The 20379-nt window shown below is 38.9% G+C and overlaps 1 protein-coding gene across 1 annotated transcript in view; it reads right to left on the bottom strand.

The window, feature by feature from the left end:
* The window catches only part of LOC124156654 (dynein beta chain, ciliary), a 315587-nt gene that overhangs the window by 59880 nt on the left and 235328 nt on the right, over nt 1-20379 (bottom strand). Inside the window, exons 59-63 of the mRNA XM_046531313.1 lie at nt 18800-18928; nt 10726-10879; nt 9980-10122; nt 7298-7467; nt 40-178 (exon numbers count right to left, since the gene is read on the bottom strand). Coding sequence (XP_046387269.1) covers nt 40-178; nt 7298-7467; nt 9980-10122; nt 10726-10879; nt 18800-18928 — 735 coding nt within the window. The remainder of the gene's footprint in view (nt 1-39; nt 179-7297; nt 7468-9979; nt 10123-10725; nt 10880-18799; nt 18929-20379) is intronic.

A 20379-nucleotide genomic window follows, 5' to 3' on the forward strand; every position in this document is an offset into this window, starting at 1 on the left:
AAACTCCAGGCAGCGATGCATGTGGATGTGTGTACTGACCTCCAGTCCCTTGACAAAAGGCAGCCACTGCTTGTTCAGAAGATCCAACCGATACTGCTTGGTGAAGCACCCCACGTACGAAATGAATGCAGTGACAAGCAGAACGTCTCCAGGAAGTGTTGTGGCCTGTCGCATGAAGCTGAAACAAAACACAAAATATATTGTGGCATATGTTCCACAGGGTCTTCAAACAAGGGTTGAAAATCTTGCGGATTCCCAGCAATGCCTGTTGATGTGAACACTGCAGTGTTAATTGCTCAGCTCTGAGCCTCTTCAGGTCAAAGTGACTGGACAGGCAATTCAGCAGCCTTTCCATCTCAATACTCATGTGGGAGGGCAGACACACATGTATGGGTGACACTTGCCAAGACGAAAAGATGAGCTTGAAGGAGCATGAACAGGATCCCATCAACAAGAAGTCCTGCTTGTCCACCAGCATAATTTGACGACATTGCATGGCCAGAACTCAGGCACACTATCAAATTCAATGAAGCCAAGTTAATTTAAGAGGAAAATAGTGATTTCCTACAGGTAAATTAAGGAATCAATAAAGATTGATAAGACAAAAAATTTAAACATAGAAGACCTATCAGGATGATATGGATCTATCAGGATACCACAGAAAATATTATGACACAAGCTGCTTTATGGTTTCAAGCCAATAGGTTTAAGTTAAATGAAAGTAAGACCCAAGAGCTGTACTTTAGTTTAAGAAATACACCAGAAGATAATTGTATGACTCACATTAAATTTTTAGGAGTATTAATAGATAGTAAACTCTCCTGGGAGTACCACATTGACTTCTTGACTGGAAAACTCTCTAGAGTTATTTTTTTAATTAAACAGTTAAAAAATCATGTCTCAGATCATTATGTTCGGACTGCTTATTTTGCATTCTTTCGAAGTATAATTACCTATGGAATTGCACTTTGGGGTAACTGTAGTCGCATTAATGATATCCTACTATTGCAGAAGAAAGTAATTCGCATAATATTGAGTGCTGATAAATTAGCTCACTGTAAGCCATTGTTCATCAAACTTCAAATACATACTGACAGTTGTTAACTTATATATTTACTCCATTATATTACACACAAAGAATAATTTACCTCATCTACTTCAGAGACAAAATATTCACTGTCACAACACAAGGAACAGAAACAAATTAAATTTACCATACTACAGGTTATCCACATCATTTAACAACTACAAGAGCATAGGGATAAGAATATACAATAAGTTACCTTGTAGTATGGTAGATATACCTGCTGTTAATTTCAAAAATAAATTACTGGAATGGCTTGTTGCAAGACCATTTTACTCCTTGCAGGAATTTTTTGAATCAAAAATCTAGTGATTGCATGCAATTTGTAAAATAAATTGTATTTTGTATAATATTATTGTCTAAAATTTTATAAGGTTACAATGAATACTGCTTTTAATGTCATTAATGAGATAATTGTATTTGATTTTGTACATGTATATGTTTGACGTTGTCTATTGCCTAAATTGGCTTAACGACAATAAAATTATTATTATTATTATTATTATTATTATTATATGTCCGAAATTTGGACCTTGGTGACCCAAAGACTTTGACTTGAAGATACTCGGATGAGAGCAAGGAAAACTGCTAAGTCATCATATCAACTAGGGATGAGTCGATTCCAAATGTCGATTCTCGATTCCACCGATTCTCGGGCACGGAATCGGAACCCTGGTGAAAATGAACTGTTCACGAACCGTTCAAGAAGCATTAAACGAAGTGTTCGGAACCTGTTCACTAAGTGTTCATGAACTGTTCGGGAACCGTTCACGGACTGTATTTTGGCCCATTGAACCGTGACGAACCGTTCCAATAAGCTGTTCAGCAGGCGTTTCCCAGCTGTTCATGAGGTGTTCAGCTGTTCATGGAGTGTTCTGTAACCGTGCAGGAAGCGTTGCACGAAGTGTTCAGAACCTGTTCCCTAAGTGTTCATGAACTATTATTGAACCGTTCACGGACTGTATTTTGGCCCATTGAACCGTGACGAACCGTTCCAATAAGCTGTTCAGCAGGTGTTTCCCAGCTGTTCATGAGGTGTTCAGCTGTTCATGGAGTGTTCAGTAACCGTGCAGGAAGCATTACACAAAGTGTTCAGAACCTGTTCCCTAAGTGTTCATGAACTATTATTGAACCGTTCACGGACTGTATTTTGGCCCATTGAACCGTGACGTACCATTCCAATAAGCTGTTCAGCAGGCGTTTCCCAGTTGTTCATGAGGTGTTTTCAGATGTTCGTGAAGCATTCTTTTAACTGTACAGGAAGCGTTTACCATAATACCAATGATGATTAACATCTCGAAGTGTAGGTCTGACAATAATAATTGTGTAAATAACAATTGTGAGAATAATATGCAAAATTGTTTACCAACATTTCGATATATTCCTTATATCTTATTCTGGGCTATGAATGATAATGGTTACATTAAATTGATACATGAATAGGCAAGGGCGAATCCAGGATATTATTCTGGGAGGGGCAAATGGGTGTGACAGGCAAACAGTCTTCTCATATTTGAGATTTAAAGGGTAACAATATGCATAGAAAAATTACTGTACAATATATTTTATTTATCTTAACGAGATACTTATTAATATAAAATTACGGAAATGATTGAGACTCCCAATTAAACAAAAATAATACTAAAAATCTTGTCTATTTTTCAAGCGTCTGGGGGGGGGGCAGGTGCCCCCCACCCCTAAATCAGCCTATGCATAAAGGAATGAAATGTTATTACAATGTTTTGTTACAATAAAAGAATATATGTAAATAGGATTCAATTTTACATACATAATATGCCAAAATTCTTGTCTCTTCTTTTACATTTGTGTACAATTGAATCCTTTCTGTATTTTTTGTGACCTACAATCCAAGACATTAATCATCATTGGTATAATTGTAAATACTTCCTGTAAAGTTAAAAGAATGCGTCATGAACATCTGAAAACACCTCATGAACAGCAGGAAAATACCCCATGAATAGCTTATTTGAACAGTAAAATTCACTCCAAGAACGGTTCCCCAACAGTTCATGAACACTTCTGCTACAGTTTCTGAACATTTCGTGTCACACTTTTGGAATGGTTCTTGAACAATTTATTTTCACCAGGTATGCAACCTTTATCATTCATAACAATTGTACATCATTCTCAGACCTATACACCAAGACATTAATCATCATTAAATAATTGAGGTCAAGAAAAAGAAATCCATTTAATAATACCAGTGCTTGATCAGGAAGCTGTGGTAGATATGTTTACAAACTGTAGCTAGGCTGAACTGAAGTGTTGCATACCAATGAAACTAAACTGTTCAGGAAGAGCTCTCAAGTCTTTGGGAATTAAGATTTTCAAGCTTCTGGGGTTATTTGCAGTACTTTCAGTTATTGTCCAAGCTCAGGATTGTATTTGAAAGTCACACATTCACCACTTTATTTACTTTGCTCACATTATTGTTGTAAATGCATAGCAACCTCAAAACATTTTTACTTATATATTTACACTTTTATTAAAACTGTCAATGTAAATATATATTACCCTCATTATACCAATTTGGCAATTTTTGCGTATTTCACCAATAACTCAGCATAAACATTCACTCACAGTTAAAGCCCTTTTGAATTTTTGAACATATTAGCCCTAATTTTAAATGTCTTCCCTTATAATGCACTCATTCATGTTTCTTTTAATTCATGCTTATCATTTATGCAAAGTAGTGAATCATGAATAGCATTAATTAAATGTTACATTAGGAACTGTGGAAGAAATGGGTTGGGCTATTGAATTTAATAATCTGTTCAGGAAGCGTTCTTGGCCAACTGTGCTGAAGCCGTGCACAAGACGTTCCATTCATGGGCCATTTGTGGGTACCAGGTTAGAGTGTGTGAACTCCCAAACACTTCATAAACGGCCTAGGAAATTTGTCAAGTTCTAAGTCAATATCTGATCCTAATTTTGCTTAGAAAATTATGAACACAATGATGGTTGTTTTCCTTAATTCGTGGTGATATGTTAATGATCATCAATTATGTAAAATAGTGAATCATGGCTAAATTGTTTCATTTAGTAACTGTGGAGGAGATGTGCAGAACTAAAATATCTGTTCAGGAAGCGTTCATGTCCAACTGTGCAGGAGCCGTGCACAAGGCGTTCCATTCATGGGCCGTTCGTGGGTACCAGGTTAGAGCATGCGAACAATTCCCAAACACCTCATGAACGGCCCAGGAAATTTTTCAAGTTTTAAGTCAATATCTGATCCTAATTTTGCATAGAAAATTATGAACACAATGATGGTTGTTTTCCTTATGATCAATTATGTAAAATAGTGAATCATGGATAAATTATTTCATTTAGTAATTGTGGAGGAGATGTGCAGAACTAAAATATGTGTTCATGAAGCGTTCATGTCCAACTGTGCAGGAGCCGTGCACAAGGCTTTCCGTTCATGGGCCGTTCGTGGGTACCAGGTTAGAGCGTGCGAACAATTCCCAAACACTTCATGAACGGCCCAGGAAATTTGTGAACCGTTTGCACAGTACATGCACAGCTTACGAACAGTTAAGGGAACAGTTCATTTTCACCAGGGAATCGAGAATCGATCGCCTAAAGTCAATTCCGATTCCATCGATTCCAGGAAGATAAATGTTTTGAGCATAGACTATAAGTTTGGGGCATAAATGCTGCCACACACCTAAGCGGCCGCGGTGTCAGCCTTGCCCGCGCGGAGGATACGCCCCACACGCGGGTGCTGCGACGAACATACCTAAGCGGCCTCGGAAACATGAAAATGTCGGCAAGAGCGACAAACCGACGAACCCTGAAATACCTCGTGTTCATGAGCAACTCTCAGAGAAAAAAAATTGGAAACCACGGGATCGGGAAGCAACGCATGTGTTTTCCGTTCTTTTATTAACCGCTGGTCACGGCAAATCAAATTGCTACGATTATGAATCACATTCGGAGAATTCATCTGGACCACCAATTTTAACGTATAATAGATCGAAATATATTTTTTTACTTTCGAATGATATTTGAAGTCTGATGATAATAAAAACGTGCAGAGAGCGAGTTTTTCTGTGAAAAAAGTTTCTTATAAATACGCGCTGAGAGCGGTTTTTTTTATGTAAGTAACTTTTTTAGACTAACATGCGCCTGCGTCAATAATAAAAAAATTAGACACATTCGCGTTTGTATAGCCCAGTTTCATCAATGCAACCCTTGAGGAAGTTTATACTTGCTTGGCATAAGCCGCCGCGGCCTCCGGGCCGACTCGACAGGTTGCGTTCGGCCGCCACCGTGCACCCGCCAGGCTGCTCTGGTATGTATCGACGCCATGAACGCTACATTATTGTTTAGCCACCGCGGCCAAACGAGAATGTAGCCACCGCGGCTATTGTTATTTTTAGGGATGGTCGGATCGGATACCTCGGATCCAAATACCCGCGGATATTGCCCTTCATCGGATCCAAAGTCGCGGAAGACATCGGATCTGGATCCGAAATTTTAAATAATAGCTTCAGTGAATGCAACACCCCATAAGAGTGGAAAGATTTCCGATTCTCTCTTCGAATGCGCCGTCGCATGCGATTCTTGTCCTACTCATGAACTGTTTTGTTTGAAAGCTCTCGCAGAGGTTGCAAGTAGAATTTCAGCCGTGGCCAGGATTTTCAGCATTTCAAAAGTAACTATGTCGCAGATTTCAGAAAACCACCCTCGGCCGTCCATCAGCCCGTGCCTCTGTTGTTTTTTTTCGCATCCGAAATCACAGGGACCAAAAATCATTGTCTTTTAAGGAAAATATCAAATCACACGAAAACAATTGAAGCGTGTTTCATCCCTACCTCGTCTCACCAACTGACCTATTTTGGCCTACCTGCTTCAATTCTCCGTTTCTAGACTACAAATGCTAGGAGAGTGACTTCCTGGGAAAGTGTTAAAATTAGTTTAAAACCCATTATTTAGTGCCCGGTTTTTTCAACAATTTTCCCCCCTGGTTTTGGATCCCCCCCCCAATTGAAATTCCTGGCTACGCCACTGCTCCTTCCCCTCCACCTCTCCTTTACACGCTTTTGCTGCCCACTCCTTCCTCATGCTGAGCGGTTGAGCACCTCGTCGCACGTGACGTTAATGCCATTTTAAATACTTTTAATTGTGTTGCTGATTGCGCAGTTGCAATTTAATTTAATGATGCACCGATAAAAATGTCTTTCATTGTGTATAAACATTTCCATTAACAGGAGAACCAATGAATGCAGTGTGCGTGCACTATGGCGTAAATTATTGCGAGGATGTGCTAAATCCACCTCACCATACTGAAGCATTTTCGGATGAAACACAAGTCCGTATGCGATGAGAAAGTAAAATTCGGGGGAAACACGTGTGAGGAAAATTTGAATTCAGTCCATAGCAGGGGGGTAGCCAGGAATTTTGTTAAGGGGGGTCCAAAACCAGGGGGGAAAATTTTTAAACAATAGGGTACAAAGGAGAGGTTTTCAAACTAATTTTAACGCCTTTCATAATAGAAAAAACTTCATTTTTCAGAGATTCATTTTTTTTTCATTTTTGTAAATTCATGATTTTTAATATTTTGTTTCCTTTTATGAAGGAAAGTAATTGTGTTTTTATATTTTGGGGGGTCCTCTCGCTACGCTACTGGTCAGTGGTTCATCCTAAGATTTTTCCTATTTTCATTTCCAAACCCAAGCGTAACAGTTTAGGCCCTGAGTATGTAAAGATGTTTTTAAAAAAACAACATGAAAGCCCATAAAATAATTTTTAATTTATAAAAATATTAAAATGTGCATGAAAATCTAAAAAGCATTCGATTGATTGTATGTACCCACAATAAACTTGAATAATGACTTTGTGAAATCGCAGGAATTTGAAAATGCATTTGGATTAGAAAATATCCGATTCGAAAGATCTGGCTCCAAAAATCCTGGATCTGTCCATCCCTAGTTATTTTATTCCATTCAATTCTTAAATTTTAATGACAGCAATACCACAGATAAATCAAAATCCCACCTGCTATAAGGAGTAAGAATCGATGGAATCGGAATCGAGAATCGGGAATCGATTTGAAGGAATCGAAATTGGAATCGGAATCGAAAAAAAGTGGAATCGACTCATCCCTAATATCAACATTTAAGTAAGTAGAGAGACCAGAGATAGCCCTTAACGAGCATCTTGAGAATGAAGAGCTTGATCATCACTTACCTGGCAACCGCCTCCGCCCACCTGACGTTCTCCGAGGCAAGGCCTCCAATGAGGCGATTGGCCAGCCCTATTGTTCGGCTCGTGGCATCAGCTTCCTCCTGACATCGAGCCTTCTCTGCCGAGGCCTTCTCAAAATCAGCCGTCAGCGCAGCCAGCTGCTCCTCCAATGACTGCATGGCAAATTAAGGGGGACGCTCATTCATGCACTCAAATTCCCAGCTCATTCAGAAACCCACACCCATATCTTCATGTCACCTCTTTTCTTTTCCAAACACTCATTTTGACCATTGTATGTCATTGACGCTCAACTCAGGTAATGACGGCAAACTTCACCAGTGATTCAAACGTTCCTGAGTGTTTGAAAAATGCAAACACACAGGAGTTCATGTGGATTATTAGGAGTAGCTGTAACTTTGGTTAAATTTGCAGTTTGAGAAAAATACAACACAGCAGAGAGTGGAGCAGAGGAATTTTCTTCTATAATTTCTACGGAGGTAAGAAAAAAAATTAGGCTATAAAGAATAAACAACGTTATGCAATATGATATAGCCAAGGCATTAATTTTCTTAAATAAAAATATAAAAAAAGTCATATGTACATGCAAGGCATGTGCACCGGATTTCTCAATAATTACTTTATGTTATATTACAGCCAGACTTTGTTACATATTGACATAATAGGATCAACATCCTCAAAAACCGAAAGAATTCACTATTTCCAATTGGGCATTCATTAATGGTGGACAACAGAAAAAGAAACAAAATTCTAGACACCAGAAATTCCATTACAGTGCGGTAGAGGGCGGGTGACTGACTGACTTGGTCCCAACACACCTCAAGTTTTCAACGCTACTGCAGTTGCTGTGTCATGTGGCTAGCATACGATTAGTGAAATGGTGAAAACTTCTCTGGTCTCTGAAAAGCTATAGCCGGAGCTACACATCAGAGGGGCGGAAAAAATGATTGCACGTGATTCAGGCTTAAGCGCGTGTTGAGAAGGAGTGGAAAAGATAACTTTGATTGTAGAGACCTTGGCTCATTAAAATATTTCCTAGGTGTGTTTTTTGTGACAGAGACATTTGTGAAATTTCTCAAAAGGCATACCTGCAAATGATTCTTCTCAGATTTGGTATGTAAGAGTGCAGCTCTGTGAAAATTCCATCTGAAGGTAGACTTAACGTAGCAGTGAAATGCTTGGTGTTGTTCTGGTGCCAGAGTAAAGGGCATGTGTTTTCACTTTTGTCCTTCTCGTTGTGCTAATCCCGACCATTATCATTTCTTGTGTCTTTTTTGTTTTATGAGTAAGGAATTGTGTTCTACAACATGTCGATTTGCGATTCCTTTGAATGGTGATCAATATCCCTTAAAACCCATAAATCTCAAAATTAATGACAACCTTAGTAGAGAGGAACCTAGACTATGACCAGGAAGCATATGCCTTAGTGGATTTTGAGAAAGCATTTTATAGAGAGGACTGGGTAAAGTTAATGGAATTATTCTCAAGAGAATAGGAGTAGATTGGAGAGATAGGCGATTCATTCATATTCTCTTAATGGCCCAGACTGCACAAGCAAGGGCAGTGGACAGAGAATCAGGGAGGGCAAGCATTGGCCGAGGAGTGAGGTAGCTTTTTAACACTTTCAGCCCAAAGGTAAAAACTTTAATTTTGCCAAAGTTCAAAATTATTGCTTTCGTCATTCAGGCTTAGAACTGTTACATTTTATCAAAAATGATCCAAATAAGTCCTTTTGCTAAAAAAATTATTACTATTATTTAAGAATTGTTCCAAGACTGTTTTCCCAACCATCCCACAGTATTTATTCCTGGGATTCATTTATAAGTTGACAGGTTATAACTTTAGCCATTTTTTCAAGTTTTTAGTTTAGCATTTTTTACTTTTCATATATCTATTACTTCTTTTTATTGTAGAATTTTATGTATATAATGATTCATTCTACCTATCTCTGCTGACATAAAGCAGCTTTAATTTCTCATTACTCCCTGTCCATGAATATGCAATTTGTCTTAGAATAGCAGAATTTTCAGCTAAATACTGTATTTTTGTTCTAGCAGAAGGGAACATCAAGTTGAGGGTTGGCTCAGAGTCTGATCTGGAGTGGAGCTCTCTGCGGTGCGGAAACGTCCACACGTATATCTTTACGTCTTTGGGATGGGAAAAGGTTAAGGAAGGAGGACGAGAGAAGATTGGAGGCATTCGAGATGTGGGTGTTGGCGAAGAATTGAGAAGGTGAAGTGGACGGAGAGGAGGAGGAACGATGAAGTGCTGGGCATGGTGGGTGAGGAGAGGAAACTTGTAGAGGAGACAGAGGGTTTGTTTGGAGTGAGTACTGAGCGGGTGATGGATGCTGAAAAGGGTGTTAGAGGGGAGAAGAGATACATGAGGGAAGGGAAGGGAGAGAAGACGAGTTTTGGATTGGATGAAAGACAGTAGGTGGCCTTATTGTGATTTACAGATGGAGCTCCAAGTTGGAGAAGAGGGAAGAAGGGTCAGGAAGATTGGCATAATGCTCCATGTAAGTCTCGACTACATTGACTGGTAGAATACTTTCATACCTTAGCGTGACATGCCCAAGACCAGAAATTGCACAATACTTTAATGAATAAAAATTAATACCTTTTTTCCTGAGAGCAACATTAATAAAGGAATGATAAGGAAACGTACGGCCACTTTGCGCTTGATGATGCTGAGTTTTTCTTGGGCAGCTGCCAGCTCGGCATTCGCCTGCGCAAGTGCCTTGCGCTTTGGCTCCACGTCACAATAAACTTCATAAAATTTGATGATGTTGATGACCCAGGCGCACAAACCTGAAAGAGAGCGCAGAGCAATGAGTGAGCAAAGTGCACACTCAGAGGGACAACAGAAGAGGCACTTTGAGGGGGCAATGCAAACAGGGCGGGAATATTCCCTTACATCCTGAAAACTGCCTCGGAATTTATCACACAAAGAGAAAGCACTAGATTTTGTTTATAATAGCAGTTATATTATTTGTTCAAATTAGGTATGCTTCCATTAATTTACATCATGATTCACAGAATGATCTGACTTTATGAAATAAATACCAGTAATGTGTTTATTACATTATTAAATACATATATTTTTGTAACACGTATTTACTTTTCCACTCCATTTTAAGCCAACCATTTTAAAAATCCGTCATAATCTCCACCAAAACTTGATTTAATTTCATCAGCAGGAAGAAGAGATGAAAATATTTCCCTTTCGCCTCCATCACTCCCCTTTTTTTCATCACCAAGTGTGTATCAGCACTCTTCACACACTTGTGTCAACAATGATAGCAAGACGTTGTTTTGGAGCTACTGCCATGGCAGTGCAGATCAGTGAGTGTAGAGCCGCCCTTGAGGCCCACTCTCTACAACTGAAATCATTTGAAAATCGAACGCACTCACCAGCAGCAGCTGCCGACTTGCTCCTCACAAACTCCGGCTCAAACTCAGAGTCTTTCAAATACGGCTGGATTGCCTTCATTATCTCCGGGTGGATGTTCTCTTTGTCATAGTTGATGAGAGAATCCAAAAACTGGTCTACCTTAGCCATGACAATCTGTTTGAATGTTTCCATAAGTGCAGATGGTGAGTATGAAAAACAGGTTTCTATCAATCATTTAACCCATCTGGGATGTAAAAATTTACCCTTAATTTAGAAGCTTGCAACACAATATTTACCATAACTTATTTAAAGTACATGTAATACTTTAAAATATGTCTCCAATTTACCTTAACTTGAATTGACAATAAGCTTATTATGACCATATTTTTAAATGAGATTTCTTAGGCATCACATAATTTTCAAAGTTGCTCAATACTCCATCCATAAATGGTGTAGAAAATTCTGGCATCGAACATGGGTCAATTATGTGTCTACCTTTTCAAAGGGTTTATCATAAATAAATATAAAATCTATTATATTGAGAAGAAGCAACCATGAAAATGGTGTAAACTAATGTGTTTGCATTATTTTGCTATCTCTCATAAATCTAAAAATTTCCATTTTAAATATATGGAAAACATAAAATATATAAAAATTTATTTGATGGAAATAACGTAAAAAACCCTTGGTTGGGCAGAATCACAGAACACACTAAAGGATAAAAAACACTCACAGTAAGTACTAAATTTTTGGTGGCGTATTACCACCTTCCTCAGAGTTAGGTAGGTTTGGTCTCTTACCTAACTCTGAGGAAGGTGGTAATATGCCACCGAAAATTTAGTACTAACTGTGAGTGTTTTTTATCCTTTTTTTAGTGTGTTCTGTGATTCTGCCCAACCTAGGATTTTTTATGTTGTTTACCTCGTCAAGGAATATTTCAAAGTGTCTATTTGATGGAAATGATATTCAGAGGAGTTTTCAATGAATGAATAAACACACATCCACATTCAGAAAAATGAAAATACCATAAAAATTACAAGAGAATACAAAAAAAGATGTAAAAGTAGTTAGATAATAAATAAAAGGTGATTCCTAGAAATGACAGCCATTGCTACATTGTAAGGAATATAATGGAGCAGCGAGAGGTTATTTGGAGCATCCAGGCCATTCTCAGTTGATTCTGGGCACATTTGAAAACGGGTCGGAGCAGAAAGCACAGGTGTATCCTCCACTCAGGACGATAGTTTGCGCAGGATACATCGATGCATCCACCGCAGCAAAAGTGGTGAAATGTCCCATTCTTTCGACTAAAAAATGCCCCATTTCTTACAGTTACAAAAGTTTAATACTGTCAGATCTATTGATGAGCCTTGAGTAACCTCTTGGGAAATGATATACATATCACACTCATTTTTTGTGTGAAAGCGTTTGCGTTAAAAAAAGAGGGAATATAAATTCTTTGATAGGCATATTACTTGATTGTCATTCTCTTCTGATGTTAAATTGCAGCACGTAAACATCCTTTGATCTCCCATAAGACTCCTCGTTTCACATTATGGATTACAACAAACATACATATACATATACTGTATAAGCGCGTGTAAGAGGCTCACCTTTTTTCCCAGATATTGCAGCCGAAAATGGGGGTGCGCCTCTTACACAAACTTCTTATCTTCCCCCCTTCCCCTTCACCGGTTGCAAGTTCAAGGGGAACTGAGTGGCCTTGGTTTTCAGCATGAGTCAGTCATCTGAAACCCTGGGTCAAAATCAAGTGGCAGGCAGGGGAGTTTCTCCCTTAAGGACGTATTTTTAAAATGCTCCTGTTTGAATTTCTTGCAAGCATCGCACCGTCACGTCGGTACCCCAGAGGTGAACATTGAAAAGATCGCACGGGGTGATTCGCTCCGGAGCGCGCGCTAAATTTATTGCCACGAGTGGGCATCCCGCGGCATTTATACTGCATATAGTAATATTGGTGTCAAAACCTGCGGTTGAAAAAATTCGAACGAGTGTGCTCATTGTTGGACTTAATGGTGGATAGAAGACATCGGAAATGCTTATAAGTGAAGAGCGCTGAAGGAGAGGTCGGGGGGGAAGAAGGCTCCCTCCCCTCCGTATTTAAAGCTACGAGCGAAGGAGCAAGGGAAGAACACGTCTGATCTTGCATGTGACGTCATTGCCTTTTAAGCGAAGGGGCGAAGGCGCAGCAATGTGATATACGCAGTTTGCGTTGCCTGAGTTTCCAGTCCGTCTCGTCTTGTTTGAATGCGCTTATGCTACGCTTGTTTCTTCGGAAATTGTGCTGTTTGGACTATGTTGAATATTAGTAGCCTTATTTTAGCTATAAATCTTTGTGTCAAACAATTAGAGCTTAAAAACTTAAATTCTGTCAGATATGCGTCGCGTTAGATCTCTTTCTTTTTTTGAACCTCGTGCGTGACATACACTTGCTGAAAGATATCGAGATATCTTCGAGCTCAGAAGGTGACTCACGTAGCATTTGACCTCCAGAAACTCGGGGAATTGAACCTGGTAGACCGAAAAAGGTCAGTTGGTGGAATGGGGTAGGGATGAAACACGTTTCCATTGTTCCCCTGTAACTTGATATTTTCCTGTGGAGTCTCGGAAAGGAAAAAAACGGCAGAGGCATTAGCTGATGGAGAGCCGAGTGTAGTTCCGTTAGGCCCCTTGCATACATGCCGATTTCGGACGGCCGGTAAAATATTGGCCGATATTTTACCCGCAAAGCGATGCTGGCACACACGCCGGATTTTTACCGGTCAAACGATACGTTGCTAAGTTTTTGAGCCGGCGTCAGCGATCCACAGTGACAATAGCCGGCAGCTAACCGGCATTTTGCCGGTGCCGGCGTGTGGTCGGTACGTGTGCAAGCTCCAATGCTCTCCCATTGTTCACTATTGGAATGTGGACAGCCGATATTTTACCGGCCGTTCAAAATCGGTGCGTGTGCAAGGGGCCTTAAATCTACGACGTGGTTATTATCCTACGGCGCTGAGATTGCCCCGATTGTTGTTCAATCTCTTGGGAAAGCTCATGCTATGTGCCTGTCGTGTTTTGCCTTAAAATTTTCCGCGGTTGCAATTCTATTGCAATACTCCTGCGAGAGCTTTTAACACATTCAGTGCGGATGACATATATATATGTCATGAGGGCTTTTCCACTCACGCGGATGACATTAATGTATGTCTTTTGGAGTTCGTTTTTCCGCTGGTCGCCAGGGTGCACCGAGCGCGCGTACCGTTACTTTTTCACCCTGCCGCAGTTCGGAAGTGACCTTATATTAGTGCGGAAGTGTCCGTTTCGAGTTCTACGTGTTCCATCATTTTTTGTGTTTTTTTGTTTACTTTGGTGCTGTTATTGGAACAATTTGGTAAGTTGATATTTTTCTTTTCATTTTCTTCACCTCTTATTATTATTATTTTCGTACATATCCAGTCATATCTTACATATGCATTTTTTTTCTTGAATTGTTTTTTTCTGCCATCTTTTTTAATTTATTCATATCTTATGTGCTATTTCAGAAATTATGATCAGACTTGCTTTTTGTTAAAAATATTTATCTCTGTTTCAATACTCACTATGTTATAAAAATGATCTTAGTATGGTGCTTCAATTAATGTTATCATATGTTATTTTTAGAAATTTTTTTTTACATTATAATTGCAAATTATGTTTTTCCTTGGTATTCATTTTGCGTCTCTTTCCTACTTTTATGGATTATTTTCGTATTCGTTTCTCTGCGTCAATTACTAATTATCTATTAATTACTATTTTTTTCCTATAGTATTCATTACTATTTTGGGTTATTTATACGTTCTGGGGTTAGCTATATATTTTCTTTATTTTTAAAAATAACGTATTAATGACGTATGCAACACTGCACTACATAAAGTGTATTATTCAGCTGTATAATTTTTACTTATGTTTTTGTTTCCTTAGTTTTGCAAACGAAATTTGGGAATTGGATAGAGAAATTCCTAAGCCTCTTTAAGCATCACGGCATTTAACCATTTATTATTCTCTTGAATTAGTATCTTTACCTTCTGTTTTTAAATTCATGCATATTTTATGTGTAGCCGCAAAAATTATGATCGGATTTAGTTTTTGTTAATAACGTATATGTCCGTCTCAATACAGACTATTCCTTTCCAAAATGTTCCCAGTGCGGCCCATCAATTAATATTTGTATAAGTTAATATTTTTATCAACAATTTTTTACATCATTATTGCAAATTACGTTTTTTTATTTATTTGGGTTTTTTTTCTAATTTGACGGCATATTTTCTCATTCGTTGCTCTAGATCAATTACTTGTACTCTGTTCATTACAGTGTTTCTATTTATACGTTCTAAGGTTAGGTACAGATACTGTCTTCCTTTTCATAAAAACTAGCATACCAATCACATACGCAACACTGCATTGCATGAAGTGTCATATTGGGCACGATAATTTTTACTTATTTTTTTGTTCCCCTAATTCTGTAGACGCATTTACAATTCTGGAAATGGATAAACAAAATCCGAGACCAAAGAAGGGAAGTGGACGTGGAGGCAAGAGAACAACTTGTTCAAATCCATGTAAGTAGTCGTACAAACGTTAAATTCATGTATACCCAATTTACTTTTTTTAATAAGTCATATCAAGTGAAAATATTATTTCTAATAAATAAGTGACTGAATATGATTATCGTCAACACATCTTTTCTTATCATAACTATTCTTTTACAGTATTTGATGCATCCAGTATGGTGGGAGAAGGATGCGATGAGCAATTGCCAGGCCCTTCCGGACTCTGCGGTTAGTATTACTCTTGAATTCTCGGTTTGAATGAAACTAGTGCCAATATAATTTATTAAAAAATTTTAGTGATATTGGAAATTAGAAATTTATATATGTACTTCATTTCAGATTCTGATGCCAAGAGACTGAGAACTGGGAGGCAGTTAATGTCTGAAAGAGACATAGAAATGATGCTTGGAAGTTCTGAGGAAGATGATTCTAGCGAGGAATTTTTCCCGTCATCGTCTTCTTCCGATGAAGACGCCGAAGAAAACATTGAAGACGGTTCTGGCATTTTGGGCCTTGCAGATGAGTGCGAAATTCCACCCCCTCTCCAACTCCCGGCGCGTGGGTCTACTACCGTTAGACCCTCAATGACCTGGGTCGGCACTCAGGATAAATTTCCCACTGAAATACCCTTTGTCGGGTCCTCAAGGCTGAAGACCCTCCCTACGGGTGGCACTCCGAGGGATTATTTCAACTTGCTGGCGAACGATACTTTCTTTGAAATAATCCTTTCGGAGACGGAGAAAAATGCAGAAAGCATTTTTCTCCGTAACCCCTCCCCAAGGGCCCGCATAACGGATTGGAAGCCGTTGGGCAGAGAGGAACTGGAAATTTGGCTGGGTCTTCTTCTCCACATGGGCACAATAAGGGTAAATAGAATATCTGACTATTGGAGGAGGTCAGAGTTAGTGCGAGTGCCAATATTTGGGGAGAGAATGAGCCGTGATAGGTTTCTCGGAATTATGCAGGCACTCCATTTCTCCACCAACCCTGGAGAAAATGAACCGCTACCAAGCGATAGGCTTTATAAAATTAGACCCCTGCTTGACTGCTTCCAGCAGTCCATGAAAGACGTTTTTTCTCCGGGTAGGGAATTATGTATTGATGAGTCAATGGTGCTTTGGAGGGGTCGGCTTATTTTTAGGCAATATGTACAGGGTAAAAGGCACAAACATGGAATTAAAATTTATATGCTTTGTGAGCCATCTGGCCTTGTTTTGAGACTATTAGTGTATGCTGGGGCTAGTGATGTTGATGTTGGGGGTCGGGGCCACACAGAAAATGTGGTCCATAAATTGATGAGTGATTTCAAGGGGATAGGTCATAGTCTATACATGGACAATTTTTATAATAGCGTGAAGCTGACTCAAGACTTACTTGAGGCCCAAACGTTTTCCACTGGTACTCTGCGGGCGGGTAGGAAAAATAGCCCGCTTGATGTCAGCAGCGCAAAATTGAAGAAAGGGGAGATCATTGCCCGCTACACCAATGATGGGATTTGTGTTTTCAAGTGGAAAGACAAGAGGGACGTCACAATGATCTCTTCTGAATTTGGCTGAAAACTTGTGGATGTGCCTAGCACACGAGGGCCTAAGAGGAAGCCTGAGGCGATTGCCAATTATAATATCAACATGAGAGGAGTTGATCATTGTGACCAACTCTTGTCTTACTACCCTTGCGAGCACAAATCCCTGAGGTGGTATAAGAAGCTGGCGATTCATTTGATCCAGATAATGGTCATAAATAGTTTCATTCTATTCAATAAATTCAGTGGCTCTAAAAAAAGCCTGCATGAATTTAGGCTAGAGTTAATCGAATCTCTAATAAAAATAGGGTCACAGCCGGCCCCTCCTAAGCCCATTGATACATCCCACTTCCCTGCCTACACTTCATCCGGGGAAAAACATAAAAAACAGAAAAGATGCAGAGAGTGCCATAATAATGGCATCCGTAAGGCAGTGACAACAGTTTGCCCAGAATGTGAAGGTCAACCAGGGCTCTGCCTAAGGCCTTGTTTTCAGATTTTTCACAACAAATTGTAAGAATTTTAAAGAAATATGTTTCAATTTTTCAAATACTCTAACATAGATTTTGTATTTTTGAAAAACTTTTACTCTTTTTTGAAAATGAAAATTTTTGTTTGCATGTTTTGCATTGTGTGAAATTTTTTCTGTTTTGCATACTTATGTGATTTTAGATTAACCTTTACTAGGCATTGATATATATTGTTTTGTGTAAAGTTTATTGTTCTAAAGTGAGCATTGACCATTTGTTTTTTAACCCTTATTTATATTATACAATGTATATTGCATTATAATTACGCACAGAAAAGATTATGTTTTGAGTAATTATATTTATTATGTATTTTCATAGAAACAAAGACATTATGTAAATTTTTTACATCGTTCGATTGATTTTTCTCTGTGTATTAACTAAATTTTTGAACTATAATTAAAACACTTAATTTTCTTACTAAACAAAGCGTTATAATAAATAAATATTAATCAAGGCGGTGTTTTTATTTCTTGGATTCACTCCGCGTATTTATCATAATATATTAGTCTACCTGCAATCCGATTGGCATTCTCAGTTGATCTTCGTCGCTGGCAAAATTTTATTGATAAGGTACTTGGAATAAACCCCAAAAAATATTTAAAAATGATCCTGTAAAATCATTTGTGCTAATAAATGATTCGCTGAGCTAAGACATCCTAGGCCGGTGCTTTCCATTGCAATATCAATATATACATTTAAAAAATGAAATTACGGCCTTCGTTAAAAATTTACAGGTAAAGAGAAATTCCAAGAAATTTTCATTAATAATCTAATACATCAGCAGTAGAATAAAAGGTCTAAATGGAAATATGAAAGGTTTACCACTTCATTCGCATAAAATAACGTTTGTGTTATGCGGGTTGCGTGAATTGTCAATTGCTGGTGACGGATGGCATATATGTATGTCATTACGGTTTTTTGCAAATTGCGTAAAAAGGAAACAAAATATTTCGCAATTTCTGTTGTATTACTTCACACACCACCGTTATGGAGGAAAATCACCCATCCGTCACTGGAGGTTACCGCGATAATTTCATCCGCATTGAATGTGTTAAACAAAATTGTTCGTGAGTAGGACAAGCAACGTAGAGCAATGGCGTATGCAAAGAGAGGATCGGAACTCTTTCTACTCCCCCTTATGCCGCTGCAGTTATCAAAATTTCCTCTTTCAAATAGTACTGAAAGAGGACATTTCGATAACTGTCGCAATTCCAGGCATACGTCTGCAACACCGCACGACAGGATAAAAAAAATGTCGCAAAATTTTTTTTCTTTATAGCTTCGATCCTCAAAATAGGGATGCGCCTCTTACACGTGTGCGCCTCTTACACAAGCTTATACGGTATATTATACATTACTGGTGTTTTGTGTCCACAATTAATTCCATCACTCCCAGTGCTGACATTCTCAAGCGATATACAGAATGAAATTGAGTTAAGAACAGGTGTCATACTTTAGCTGCCTTCCAGCTGCGATCCTTGGGGATCTTGCCGTTTGGAGCCAGCAGGACAATGACGGCAGCCGTCACGTTGGTCACCGCACCAGGGGGGGAGCCAAAAGACTTCAACTCTGTGAGATTGGCCTAGGACCAATAGGGAGAGAGAGAGGGGAGAGGGTCGCATTCAAATGGATCACTTGACACGTTCCCTGCCACACACCACCGCATCACATCACACCCGACTTCAAATTTTATTCAGTTTAAGACACCTTAATGTGACTCATTATACCACTGGATGGAATGCTTGGCACAAGTGTACCAGTAGTGTAGTATAGTGGGTCATAAGTGAGGCCTGGCAGAAAACCCGTCAAGTGCATCACAACAAAAGACTAGGGACTTGCAAAAGTCGCAAATGCGATAATGCGAATTTTAATGCGAATTCTGGGATTTTCCCGGGAATACGCAAATTTAGAGATAATTGCGATTTTCAAGAATTCAAACACAATTTTCATAATTTTTTTCTTCCATTCATGCTTCTCCCTCAAAAGTGTTTTTCGAGAAATACTATTCTGCCACATTTTTCTGATAAACTGATGATTTTGATAGCCTTCTCAGCTGATTTTCCATTATATGTGGTGGAATAACAGTGCTACGACTCATGAATCAATGATCATGAATGAGTTATCAGCGAGAAAATGTTTCCACCTTTAGTATTAAATTTTAACACAGCTCTAATTCATTGCATTAAAATATTTCTGGAGAGGATTAACAATTAGAAACAAAATAAAACTAGTCTTATCTGATATAAAACTTATCTGATATATTAAAAAAATAGTAAATAAACTCATTCGAAAATAATATGCCCAAGAGTTTTTGAAAACTACCTTTCTTGTTGAAAGATGACATCAAAGGCCGCTTTACAAAGAAGCTCCTTTTAGCTGGCCACGGTTCATGGCAAGGCACCATAAAATCCAGAGAGTCATCTCTTTTGAAAGCGGCCTGAATTTTATGGTGCTGTGCCGTGAACAGTGGCTGGCGATCAGTCATTAAGTCTGAAAGTGGCCTCAATCCAGTACTACGTGCATATCACGCCATAGACGGCGCACCGCTGCACCAGATTGAAATGGGTGCTGAGGTGACTGTTGACGGCACGGTGCCATCAACAGCGAAATGATTTGACTCGTTTGAAGACATTGATAGAGACCAATGGTTATTTGAAAGCACGGCGCCGCATCGTCGATGGTGGCAGGAGTAAAGCCGGCTCATCTGAAAGCAGCAAAAAGTGGGGGTGCCCCGTCTAAATCGTGAAATACCCACAGTGCTACATTAAGGCCGCTTTCAGATGAAACTACTTTTCACCGCCTGCCGTTCCCAGCATGTTGCCATGAAATTCATGCTGCTTTCTGACGAGATGACTCTCCAACCTTTTTTCCTTGGCAAATACCAAACCAGACTCAATGAGAAGTAACTGAGCAGCAATCATTTCCACACCAACATCATATTCAGAATACTATTTCAAATGAAGCATTAAACGAGAGAGCTTCCTGCCGTCAGCAATGCTGTACACAATGGACAAAGTGACCAAATACAAGGTG

The sequence above is a fragment of the Ischnura elegans genome, chromosome 3 (genome assembly GCF_921293095.1).
Source record: "Ischnura elegans chromosome 3, ioIscEleg1.1, whole genome shotgun sequence".
Classification (NCBI taxonomy): Eukaryota; Metazoa; Arthropoda; class Insecta; order Odonata; family Coenagrionidae; genus Ischnura; species Ischnura elegans.